The following is a 13,611-nucleotide window of genomic DNA, read 5'->3' as shown; positions in this document are numbered from 1 at the left end:
ACTACATCAATTATCTAGGACCTTGGATGTGTCTTATAATACCAACATTTTCATTAGGCAATTTCTCTTAGTAGTTTTCAGGAAAAAAGGAAAATTTTAATTCAATCGATTTTTTTTTTAATCGTATATTTGTTTGAGATACCTAATATGCATATTTATTGATGATTCATTTACGTACAAGAGAGGATAGAAGAAAAGAAACTATCATCTACGATGTATGTAATTAATATACAAAGTCACCAATTAGTTGTTAACAATGCCAGAGCCAAAAAAATTGAAAGAAAAAGGGAATAAAAGACATGTTGCCTAAGACTAAGAGAGGTGAATCCCTGCAGATACGATCCAGTTGGCCATCTTCATCAAATGCAAGGCGACCATGAACGTCGACGTGGGAACACTAACCATGAGAAGAGCCACCATCCCCAAAGCTACGCTTGGCCTGGTTTTCATGAGTTGGGTTTGAAGCAAACCCACGGCTTCAAATACGTCGGAGTGGTAATAAGTGTAATACCTCTTCTCCCACTCCATCCAATGCTCAGGAGGAGCCTCATCATCTTCATTCCTCTCCATCACCATCTTCATCTCCTGAATTCTCTTCCTCAGCACTACCATGTTCTCGTCCCCAATCTTCCCTGTCCTACTCCCACCACCGTAATCATCTTTTCTCGTCGCAGAAACCGTCACCATCGTATGTCGCTTGCAGTGATGCATCACTCCTGTTTTCCGGAGCCGGAAGTTGGGAAGAAGCACAGAGGTGGCAAGGGTTGGTATGGTTTGAACCATTGCTTTCTTCTAACTTTCCAATACGAGTTAGGGATGGTTCTTTTTGAGCTGTGTTGAGTTATATATATATATATATAGAGAGAGAGAGAGAGAGAGAGAGAGAGAGAGAGAGAGAGAGAGAGAGAGAGGGTTAGTTGTTCAGTCGTACTGGATTACGTATTAAAAGGCGAAATGGGACACATGAGACATGTGGGGGAAAACCATTTTAGAAGAACACTTAAGCTTGACGCATTTTAATGGCGGTGGCTAGGTCGGTAATTTTAGAGGGGAAGGAAACTTATATTATCATTATTTCTTGCAAAGCAATAATGCATAAAAATTGATACTTCGAATTAATCTATTAGTTAAACAGAAATGAAATATTCGAATCCCACGCTTCCTTTAGATTATAATAATACAAAAAGGAAAGAAAGTTTTTACCAAAGAATTAGAAAAAAAGGAAGTGTGTCTTTCGTGGTTGAGAGGGTGGTTTGTGACACAGATGCACACGCAATACCCAATCAGTTTCCCCTAACTTATCGAAGCATGGACCTATTGGTCGAGATAGGATCCGTTGCTCTTACAATCACTTGGTAGTACGAGTTGACATGCATTCAACACCTGTCTTTCTTTCTGTCATTACAAGGATAAAAAATGATATATTTAGAAACAAAAATGACAGATGTTGGATGCTGATCCATACGAGCAGCTGATTTATTTTTATATTTGTCACCTACTTCCCCATAAGTTTATAGACGAGAAAGAAATTCATGGATATGCTAAGGGAAATTGAAAGCTTTTTTTTTTTAGCAAAAATTAAAGATCTTATAAGAGGAATGTTCTCTCTAAATAGTGATAGAGTGGAACGAGTGTTACAAGGGTAGGCGTAGCTTGGACATTTGTTCAATAAAGAAGAGTAATAATGAAGATCAGATCTTGGATTCTTTCTCTAATGAAAAAGTTCATTGTCAATCTCGACTATTACATTTTCTTATACTTGGTTGCTTTGTAATCCATGTGTTTTCCAAAGAAATAGTCCTAACCTTCTCTCTCTCTCTCTCTCTCTCTCTCTCTCTCTATATATATATATATATATCATCCATATTATCCCAAAATGGACTTATGTTTCAAATCTTTTATTGCATGGTATACCGAGAGTTATACATTCTAACGACCACTTTCTAGCTTTGGATGATTACCAAAGAATATCAGTTGTGGATCAATCTATTATTGTTGCATATATTAATCATTGAATTTCAGGATGTGTTCAGGACTTGAAAACCAAGATAATTTTGTAGGGGGCAAAGGAACAGGGATGGAAAGAACAGAAGTTTGGACTGATTGTCCAGAAATGGTGACATGATTAACTTAGGGGAACCAAATAGGCTGGAATTGTTTTGGTTATTGCATGATATTGATCTCTAATGTAATAGGGGTTGTTGGTCATGTAACGATAGTTAAGAAAAATAACTCTAGTATTAGTAGCACATAGATTGGCAAGGATGGGTAGGTCCCAAAGTTGTAATGACAAAATCATTGTCGACGTACATCATTTCATATGTGTATTCGAAAGTATATAAAACAACAAATCAATATTGATAGCTTTTGATAATGACACAACCATGACACTTTCAATTTACTTTGAAACATCTATTTTTACTGTCTTAAATAACTTGTGAGAATGAGACATTAACGTAACAATCAGAAGAATGTTACAACCTTTCACTCTAATACTTTGGTAATAATAAGAAACAACCAATAATTAATGTTTCTTTTCTACACTTATAATGAGCCAAAAAAAAAAATTTATGGGAGATTGATGTATCAGTTAAGTAGATGAATCCCATTCATCAAGTGTAACATAACCAAGACCATAGATGTGGGAACACTCAATGCAACAAGCGCCACCATCCCAAGAGCCAAGCTGGGTCTGGTGTTCATCAATAGGGACTGCAAGACCCCAACTGCTTTACAGATGCTAGCATCATAACTCGTGTAATACTTCTTCTCCCACTCCATCCAATCCATTGGAGGCTCGTAATTCCTTTCCACCATCTTCTTCTCATGAATCCTTCTTCTCAGTACTATCATACTCTCATCCACCAGCCGTCCCCCGAAATCCCAGTCGCATGCATCTCTTTTTTCAGCAACAACTGATACCTTCCGCCGCCGCCGGAAACCCATTTTCTGAGGCCGTAAACTTGAAGAAGGTCGTGGAGGAAGCAAAGGGGAGCATAGAGAAGAAATGGAGTTCATAGCTCTGCTCATGAAGGTTTTGTTGATTTCATTTGTTTTCTCTCTCTATTTATAGATAGATAGGTTAGAGGGAATCTCTTGTTTATTGGTGGAGAAGAAGTTCAGGCTTGAGAGTTAGGACGTGGGGCATATCGTGTGAGTGTGAGGGAAGCAAGAGTCTTGGAAGTTGGAGAACCTGGAAATTAAAAGGTTACAGGTAGATGCCGTGTGGGGCGACCTCAACTTGCACCTCCTCCTCCGCGTTCTATAAAAAAAAATCAGGAGTTCTTCCTCGTACTTCCACAATAAGGAATCCATTAAAAGAAGGGATCAATGGGAATGGGTTTCAGCCATATAGTGTGGGAGTCCATGGGATGTGGGGACCCTCTTTAGGGTTTATAGGGACCATACCATGGGGAGGGTTAGCTTGTTATCTGCATGGGAGAGGAACCTCTCTTTCCAAGCAGCTACCAGTACCATGTATTAAATCAGGTTGATGCTGTTCTTTCTCCATCCTTTATTGTCCATATTATAAACAAGTGGGTTGCTAATCTTGAAAGCTTTGTTGGACCTTCCACTCCTAATGATAGTGTTCCTTCAGAAATATTTAGCATCATCTTCTTTTGATTAATCAATTATTATTTGTGTTGTTCGAAAATTTGTGACACCAAAAGCTAAAAGCATCTTGCAAGGTTGGTAATAAGAGAGGTTTCAAAAAGTAAAAGTTTAAGAAAACAATAAAAAAATTATGGAATGATTAAGAGAGTAATCAAGTCGTGTGGTCATGGAATTTGTTTCGAACAATTTTAACAATCTTCATTAACTCTATTGATGGATATATCAGTCACTTTTGAAGATGCATATTGTATATCTACAGCTAGTTTGGATTGCTCACTAGGCTGGGTTTGTTAAGTAAATTGATACCTCCAGAATTTTAAGTGCTCTACAGCGTTATGCGCCAATCAACTACGCCAAGGAGCTGATCACCATATAAACTTTTTTATTTTATATAATTTAAAAAAAAAAAATTGTACGATAAAGATAATGCGACTTAAGATTTATAATGATAACACAAGAGTTCAATCACAACATCACATCACTAAGCATTCGATTAAAAAGAAAAAATTTAATCTCATAACTTATTAATAGATTTCGCTCCCCATTTCTTGCGGAAGATATCTACTCTAAGTCGATCCAATGGAAAATTTTCAACTGATAAATTAAGTTTTTGAAAGGTCTTTTTATATATATCGATCCTAACAAGATATGAACCAGGGCCAGTATTATACATAAACTTGAAAGATAGACTATTTTTTGTCCGATACAATTGATCTGGATTGATATATACATTGTGGGATACATGATAACATATAAAAAATTATTCAACTTCATATGATCAATCCACACCATTTCGTAGATATACCCAGTGTGTTATTTTCTATACCACTCTTTCCCATGACAAAAGATGAAAACATAGGCTTGAGATTCGTTTTGAAACGCAATAGCTTGGATATAATATTTTTTTAAATAAAAAATAAATTAAATACTAAAGTTAAAGAGATCTTTGACTCATTTGCCAGGTGGGGAGATGTTGGTGGCACCTTGTGATTTTGACTTTGGGGTGATTTCTCAGAGCATGAGCTATAGTTGAAGTGACCTGGGGCAATTATTAACTACATCAATTCACTGGTCTGATCAGAGGGTCCATCATAGTCTTCTGCATTTAGAATTCCTTGTGGTTGGTTTGAGTTGTTTTTGTGGTCCATGGATGCTTAGTTGCCAAAACAGACTAGCCTTTAATCACTTTTGGAAACCAATTTTTAATAGGAGAAACAAGAAAGGCATATTCATTCAGATTTGGCGTCTTATTTCTAATGCATTTACTGGCCACATCAATTATACATGTTTCTCCCAAAATGTAGGGTCCTCATAGAGAGTACATAGTTGGAGGTTTCCAACAATGGCAGTGTAAAAATTACTTTACACGTTATAGTGATGAAAGTTAGAGAATGGTATAATTCATAAAGCATTTATATGGTCAAAATAGGAGAGAGAGAGAGAAAGTGTCAGTATGGATTTCACTATTTAATATATGGGTTCAGGAATGCTATCTTCTGGTATACCTTATGCCACACATGGGGAAGTGAAGCTGGGGTATGGACTTTTTTCGCAACTTGGTTTCACTTTCTTATGTGTGTGGACGTAGCATACACTAGGCGATAATGTTCTTTTACTAAAATATATATATATATATATATGGAGAATTATTATTGGCACAAAGATTTGTATTTTTTTCAAATATCACAAGACATTATTCTATTACTTGGATAGTTGAAATTTCTATTCCAACCATAGGATAGAGAAGACTAATCAAAATTAGCCATGTATTAAGTTTTAGAGTCTAATTCAATGATATTCCCTTTTATATTTACACACCTCTATACAGACGTGGGCACTCTCCCAACTCTAAGTGGGAATAGAGTATTTAGATTAAAAGATAATAATAAAAATAAGAGAAAATTACACCATCTTCCCCTATAGTTTGCCAAAATTACATGTGAATCTATAAGTTTGAACGAATTACATACCCCCTATAGCTTAAAAAATTCTTACAATTAGGTCTGATCCGTTAATCACCGTAGAATTGGGACCATTAACTGATAACATCACTTAATATCATACATTTTAATGTCAAAAATGTCCTTATATATATACACATGAAGTTACCAATATACCATAGCATCTTCTTCCTCTTCTTTCTTCCTCCTCTCCCCCGTCTTCGTATCCATCACCGATGCAATAAAACCTACTAAAATTTGCAGGTTTGATCTTCTCTCTTTGTCTCTCTGTCTCTGTCTCTCAATCTCTTATTTGTAGTTATCAGTCTCGGTTCCGATGGGTTTAACCCAACCCATGTTACCGTCGACATAGAACAGGTTCGATCTTCTCTCTGTCTCTCGATCTCTTCTTTGTAGTTCTCAGTCTCGGTTCCGGTGGCTTTAACCCAACCCCCGTTACCGCCGACATATAACTCCACAGAAGACGTGATTCCGTGCAGCTGCTACTGCTTCTGGGTTCTCCATTTCAATTCTTTCGTCCTCCTCTGTTCTTTTCGACCCAAATCAATCAAAAAAAATTGATGGAAGGCACCTGTGATCCTTGATACAATGTGCTAATTTATGAAATCATAACAAATATTGACTAATCTCCACAAGTATTCACAGGAAAATCTAACTCATATTTGCAGAAAGAAATGTTAACCAGAAGAATTGGGCGACACATATTTTGGCAGTAAATAAGCCCTAGCAGCCTGCTAAACCAGAACGTAAGGAAAGTTGAGATTCAGAGGGGTACGGATGAGAACCTTTTCCATTAAAGGGTATTATGCCTTTTTTTTTTTTTTTTTTTTTTTTTTTTTTAACTAACAGCATATTCATATCACACCATCAATACTAGGGGAGGGGGCATAATTCTTTTAAACCCTTAGATCTACGTGTAATTTCAGCAAACTATAGGGGAGTGGGGTGTAATTTTTTCTAAAAATAATGACTCAAAAAATCCAGAGATGAACATAATAGAAGGCTATCTTATATTATTGTATTTTAGGCCTTGGGATTAAGTGTAATAGATTTTGGTTTACATGTTATTGTATCTATTTTATAGGTTATGGGAGGTACAGATCACTCCACAAATGAGCCTTTGCTAGCCCCCACACCTCAAAGTCCCTCTTTCCCTCTTCTTCAGGAAACAAGTAGGCTATCAACCCATAACTACCCACTCAAGCCCAACTCATAGAAGCTTTTTTTTGTTGGGCTGACTTACCCAAATTGCCATTCCGTATTAAATCTCTGGCTGGGCTTGGGCTTAATACAAGCAGTCCAACCTGGCCCACATATGTCCACTCCAATAATAATCTACACTCACCCAGAAACCAGGCCCATTACATATTTAGGTTATTTTTGGTAGGTGCTTCCCTAATTTGACATTTTATACTGAAGTAATGATGTCGCAGTGTCACCATCAGATTCAAATTTTCGAAGAATGATATATCTTTTTTTCTAAATGGATGCAACACGGGGCTAACTCCTAGTAATAGTGTAAATACTAGACCAAAAGTAACACAAACTTTGCCTTTTCCATGAAAATGGTATAGACTTAATGATACAAGAATTTAGAGAAAATTCTTCGTCTCCAAAGAGAATATATGTGATCTTTAGAGTGGATTTGAGTCGGTGAGTTTCATCATTATTTTTCATCTATTATTATACGAAGTCAGAAACAACCTTTTTCAATCTAATCTAAAGATCGGATATTATGATTTAAGATGTTCTCTCTTCACCATTGTCAAAGAAAACTTGATCCTCAGCATTTAGAAGTATTCAATTACAAAACTAAGTATTGTTTGCCATTAAGTTTTGCATTATCTAAAAGAGAAACCCAAAAGAAAAGAGGGTGAAAAAGAGATAGGCAAAGGAAGATACTGATATCATTTCTCAATTTTAATAAGGGACACCTATACATATCAGTTCCTTGGAATACATGCAAATGGGCTCAACCACAATCCATTGAAACACCTAGTTAAAAGCAGCTTTTCTGTATATGTGTGTGTCTGTGAGAGAGAGAGAGAGAGAGAGAGAGAGTGAGACTTCTTCCTGTTTTTTGATGAAATGATGTAATCAGTAATGGCGTCTTTTGACGACCATGACGGGACACTTGGCATACTGAAGGCAATAGTCCGCGACACAACCCGTTGAGAATAGCCTGCAACCAGACATTCAATATTTAAAAGAAGATCAGCAATTAAAGAGATCAGTAAAAGAAGACGGACTCAGATCCTCTTCCGTGTTGGATGAAGTGTAATGAGTATTCTAACCGCCGTTTAATAATGCTTCAAGAAATGTGTCTTTTTCTATCATTTTTAGATAGAAATAGAATAAAAAATATTTGATAAAATTATTTCGTTTTACTTGGTTTTAGGAATAGAAATTGAAAATTTTAACTATTTATGGTTCAAGAAATGATCCAGCTTGTTTCACCATTTCTGAAAACGACTTGTGGTAATTCTTTTCACTAATTACTATCGATTTTCAAAAACATGACTATCAAACACTTTCAATTCTGTTTCTATTTTAAAAACGAAAATTTATGTTTCTGCCATTTCTTGAAACAGAAATGGCAGAAACGCTATCAAACAGGCCCCAAGGCTGCGAATACCTGAATATATGACCTAAGATGTTCTTAGTTGTGAGATATGTTGATGTACAATGTCTTGTATTCCGTCGCAAATTAATTCAAGGGTATTGGTGCAGGCGCCTCGACAAGCGGGACGGTAGTCTCTTTTGAATTTTTTATTTGAGGGCAATTTTGTACTTTCTAGATTAGGATTTTTTCGTTATATATTTGTCACGAGACTTTCTTTCTTTATAATGCAAGAAATATTGAGAGGTATAATGACAAGCATTGTAATCCTATTTTCCATTGATAGTGAAACAGGATCTCATATCACTGATGACGTAGGCAATCTTACCGAACCTCATAAACTTGTGTGCATTGTTTGTTCTTGTTTTTCTATTATCTTCTGCATCGTTTTAAGGTTGCATTTCTACAAGATGCTCATGCAATCCAAATATATATATATATATATATATATTTTCATTGGACGACCCTTGCTACCACACTAGTCTACTTCTAACAAGCTCTTCTATATCGCAAGCCTTCAACCAAAATATATTTTGGCATATGTAGAACTTTAAAGCTGAGAAGTAATTGGAGATAGATTCATCTTTTGGAAGTAACAAGGTTTGAAGCTTAAAAATGATGGTAATCATATTCATATTGGTCCGTGTGGAATATATATCTTGAATTTGACATGTATTTAATCCATGAGATATTTTTTTAACCCATTGAAACTTTGCCGACCTTCCAAAGTTTTATGTTGGGAGTTATAATAGAGTTACGATCTCACATCAGTTTGTTTAGTTCTTTGTTTGGGGTTTTCATGTACTGGAGGAGCTCTCTCCACCTAAAGTTTTAAGGTTTTAGATCAAACCCTCCAACATAATATCAAGATCGATCAAGTCGTTTATTGTCCTCGTTCTGATGTATATCCATATCTATGCCAAAACTACATGAAAAATATAATGAAGAGATGGGGAGAATTGTAAAAATATTATCATGTTTTAATTTACCATTGGGCAATATACACCTAATGCTCAAGTCCCCGAAGTGGAATTTCATGACTTCCACTTTATTTCTGTATTAGTGGGTATATATGGCCCTCAATCAATATCACCATCACCAATCTAGAAGAAAAGCTAAATTTTTCTCTTATGTTGAGGGCTTGGGTCGACTTTAAGAGAGAGAGAGAGAGAACCTTTTGCCCCCACCATATTCATGGTCGCCGACAGCCAAGAGGTCTACACCAAGTGCGTTAGCTGCCTTGCATATCTCTGCTTTGGCTTCTCCAGCCATGGCCTTCATCTCATACGAAATCTGGTGGAAAAAAAAAAAATAGCATCTTACTTATTTGTCAAAATTCCTAAGAGAATGAAGTAATCCATCGTTTCTATTTCTTCCAATGATCAATTAATCAACTCTAGTAGTTACAGTTCAACTTACGTTATTTTTCTCACACATATTTCTGACTCGTTCAACAACACCACGAGCCATCTGAATCTGTTTCTGCTCAGGACCATCACTCATTAATGGCTGTTGCAAGCTTGTAACTAAAGAGTTTCCAACTTAAAACAACAAAACTGAATTGGGTTAACAGGAAACCTCTGGATCAAGAAATAAATAACAAAGACTAACGAATTTTAGGAAGTACACTACCTTTTCCTATAATAGTTGCAGTCCAGGGAGCTTTGGGGGTTATAAATAAAATAACCAGATGATCAGACACTACGGAATCAAGTGATGCAGGAATTATGAGATAAGTCATAACCCATTCCAAGGAGTGGATGCTTTCTTCATTGTATTCCAGAGCAACCATGATCTTCCTTCTTCTCTCACCTTCCATTCCCTCTCTCTCTCTCTCTCTCTCTCTCAATCACTCCTAGAGCTTAATTTATGGTGATGGATCCATATAGACTCTCCTTGGCTAAGCCAAGACTATGATAATGGACTAGAAGGTTCTTTAATAGTTGCCTGTTTTGAGGGCAACTTGGTCATTTAAGTGCCAATGAAGGGGCCCATTTTAGACAACAGGAATTTTAGGGTTTGGTGAATCTTAAACTTTTCTTGTCAAATAATAATACAACTTCTTCAACTTGAGTATCAGATAGAATATGTCTCCTTCATACGAATCCTCTTCTTGACTTATTTCCATAATTTCCACTTTTGAAACAATTTTCATTGGCTGTACCTTCTGAACGGGTTTACATTGGTCGACCTAAACAAACGAGTGATATAAATCACTTTCATGTAATCACAAATTTTGAAGAAAAAATAAAAGAGGAGAGGAATCCCTGAAAATGCGGTGTGGGGCTAATAGGAGCACACAGAAACATTACTAGGGGTGAGATTTTTGTTTTACATGAGAGGTGAGGTGGTCATTTTGCCTCTTATGTGTCTAACGTAAGGGTCACACTGCTTTTTTAGGCTTTCTCTTGCCAAAAAATAAGTATAAAAAGAAAGTGTTCTACTTGACCCTAGGGTTTTTGAATTCTAGCCTCCAAATATGCCCAGTGGTGGAAACCTGGAAAAACTATATGGAGAGGTTGATAAAAAAAGGCTTCACTTAACTGATACTCCTGACTTGATTCCATTTTATAAAAAACCTATGAAACCCATTGATGCCGGTGTCTCTTTGACGCAAGGTTTGTTTGTATTCAGATCACAATTATCAATACCATCGGATTGGCATGAAAAGGGTAATTTCCTCCCAACAAAATAAGGGGTAAAAGTTATTGATAACACATGAATCCAATCACACGGTCACAAGACTTCTCTTCCTTCTATCTCTATTGAGGGAGAAGGAAAATTTAGTCTTTTATTTTTAGCTCCACCGTCAGTGAAGGTAAATCCACGATCTGTCAGCTATTAATACTCTTCCCGTAAGACGAGTTCGGAAATATCCTAACCATCCTTTAGACCCCCATCCTAATCTGGCCCTAACCCCATTAATTGCCCGTGATTAAGGGGAAAACCCCTGGTTTTTTATATATTAATGTGAATGATAAGGTGGAATAATTGAGTGGGGCAGTTTGGTGGGTCGGGTAAACCATAATTGACCGTTAAAAGTCGGCACCATAATGTAAGCACCCTTACCCAAGGACACGAGTAACCAGAGAAATCACACATAAAAGTAACATACAATTATGGATTATCCATCTTTGGAGGTAAGATTTTAAGATTAATCTTCCCTATTGTTGGATGTTTCGAACAATCAAATGATTAAAGTTAAAAAGTGGGTTTGGAACATCTGATCTCATAGTTAAGACCCATCAGGTGTGGGAAGTGACTCCTTAGCATTGAAGGATTTAGTCATAGGTATTGGTATCGCTATTGATATTGATTTGGTCGATATCAATATGATATGAATTTGCATTGGAAAGAACTGGTATGTATCAATCATCTGTGTCCTTATTTTTTCAAAAAAAAAAATAAAAAAAAATAAATTTATTGTTTTACCCCTAAAATGAGACGACAAATCGATTTAGATCAGTCAGGTATAGAAAGATATTACTAATACTTGAAACCATGTTATCACACTTGTCAATTGTCATGATTCTATTTAGGAATGTCAAATGGTTGGATCAATCTGAAATTTGACCAATATGGTGTTTGATCTATAAAAACCAAACCAAAATCTATAACTATGATCCAGTTCGTTCTGGAAAATGAGTTCAGTTCCTCTAAATGTACGTACCGAGTTGAAGTGGAGAACAATTAAGAGAAATAATAATATGTACTCCACTAAACATATATATATATATATATTAATAAAAAAAAAGGGTGCTTTATGGTAGTGATCATAGTCCCCAGGACAAGCCCCCGTACGACAAACAGTGCTTTCACAGGAACAATGAACAATAGTGGGCATGCCAAGACTCAAACCCATAACCAATCGACTCGAGCGGTGATGGATTGAGGGCATTTTCACCACTAGGCTACCAACCCCATTGGTCACCAAACATACATGATACCCTTGATTTTATGAAAGAAATATCTAAGGTGTGAATTAAGAAATTGTCCAGAGATTTTGGTGGAAAGATGCTGAGGGTAGGGGTGTGTTTTGGTCAAAATGGCCTTCTCTTTGCAAAAGCAAAAGTGAGGGGTCTTGGTTTTTGGGATTTTATGAGCATTAACATTGTTTTGTTCACTCGGCAGTGTTTGCATGTTATTCATAATGAGGAAGCTTTATGGGTTAGAATTTTTAAAGGAAAGTACTACCCCATTCTTCCTTTCTTGAAGTTTCTGTCAAATCCTTTGGTTCTTGGGTTTGGCATAGCTTACTTAAGGGCCGATAACTTTAGATTAAAGGACTATATAGACGAAAAGGAAATGGGGCTAACACTAGGATATATTCTAACATTTGAATTCCTTTATTTGGTAATGGTAAGATTGTTAGCCAACCTGTGAATGGTTTAAATACTGTAGTAGATTTGTCTTACTATAATTACGGAAAACAGAGACCTATCTACAGATGGGGTAAGATTTCCCGACAAGCCAGTTCATGCCGGAAAAGAATATTAAGCATGAATAAAAAAATAACAGCCATTTATGTTGTTGCATTTCAGTTTACCCTATTCTATGTGGTCTAATTCCCAACTTAAGCTTCAGTACGGTGTAGTAGCAGAACTTTATGTCGCATTGCTTCTCATTTAAATTCTTCAAGGCTCGTTATGGAGAGATACAGAAGGGCTTTAGTTTTTCTCCTGATCACATCATCTTATTCTTACCTCGATTGAAGATGGTGTCGGCAGACATTGTTCTTTGAAAAAAAAACAACAACTTACAATGAGGATGTAACCTAGAAAACCAAATACAGTTTATTCTACCACGCTATGCAATAATATAACCAGTAGCCCACGAGAAAAAGATTGGAATGAAACCTATTTTCACATCATTCATCATCCCGTTGATGATTTTAATTGAAGAATACAAATAATTGAAGATTAAATCGGGCATGATATTCTGATCGTTGTAAAACTTCTTCGCTCAAGCGAAATTAAACTGAAACATGAGAAGAAATAGAGGCATAGGGCAATCGCGAAAAAAAGCAAACCTCTTTCAGCAGCAGAGGGAGCCGCAAGAGCGCCATATCTCCAGTAGGGTTATTGATCGTAATTATGCTTGTTGGAAAAATAAGCTAATCAATGATTCTTTTTCTGCAGTTGAAGCTTTGGCCATACTTAATATCCATTTAAATTGCTCTCCTAAATCAGATTCATGGTTTTGGAAGGCAGCCCTTTCTGGTAGATTTTTGGTAAAGTCAGCTTATCATTTGGAATTCCATTCTCTATACGATATTCTATTGCAGGTTCTGTATCTTCTTATCCACACATCTGGAAGCACCTTTGGAAGCTAAAACTTCCTCCAAAATTACAAATCTTTTTATGGAGATACTGCACAAACTCTATTGTTGTTAATGATTGCCTATTTAGGCATCAT

General features: G+C 36.3%; 3 protein-coding genes across 3 annotated transcripts; all 3 read right to left on the bottom strand.

Moving 5' to 3' along the window:
- Positions 1 to 312: 312 nt before the first annotated feature.
- On the bottom strand, positions 313 to 783 carry LOC122082114. The gene has a single exon (XM_042649600.1). It carries the CDS (start codon positions 781 to 783, stop codon positions 313 to 315), a length of 471 nt encoding a protein of 156 aa, XP_042505534.1.
- Positions 784 to 2,403: 1,620 nt separating this feature from the next.
- On the bottom strand, positions 2,404 to 3,020 carry LOC122080982. Its single transcript, XM_042647884.1, has one exon. The coding sequence runs from the start codon at positions 3,016 to 3,018 to the stop codon at positions 2,587 to 2,589; it is 432 nt and encodes a 143-aa protein (XP_042503818.1). The 5' UTR covers positions 3,019 to 3,020; the 3' UTR covers positions 2,404 to 2,586.
- A 4,430-nt stretch (positions 3,021 to 7,450) lies between these two features.
- Positions 7,451 to 10,037, bottom strand: LOC122081054 (universal stress protein PHOS32-like). Its single transcript, XM_042648007.1, has 4 exons — positions 9,829 to 10,037; positions 9,616 to 9,737; positions 9,371 to 9,489; positions 7,451 to 7,758 (listed from the first exon to the last, which is right to left on the bottom strand). Exons 1-4 carry the CDS (start codon positions 10,013 to 10,015, stop codon positions 7,674 to 7,676), a joined length of 513 nt encoding a protein of 170 aa, XP_042503941.1. The 5' UTR covers positions 10,016 to 10,037; the 3' UTR covers positions 7,451 to 7,673.
- Between the last annotated feature and the right edge of the window lie 3,574 nt (positions 10,038 to 13,611).

The sequence above is a fragment of the Macadamia integrifolia genome, chromosome 6 (assembly GCF_013358625.1).
Source record: "Macadamia integrifolia cultivar HAES 741 chromosome 6, SCU_Mint_v3, whole genome shotgun sequence".
Taxonomy (NCBI): domain Eukaryota; kingdom Viridiplantae; phylum Streptophyta; class Magnoliopsida; order Proteales; family Proteaceae; genus Macadamia; species Macadamia integrifolia.
The sequence above is the reverse complement of the archived record's forward strand: the minus strand, read 5'-3'. Positions and strand labels throughout refer to the sequence as shown.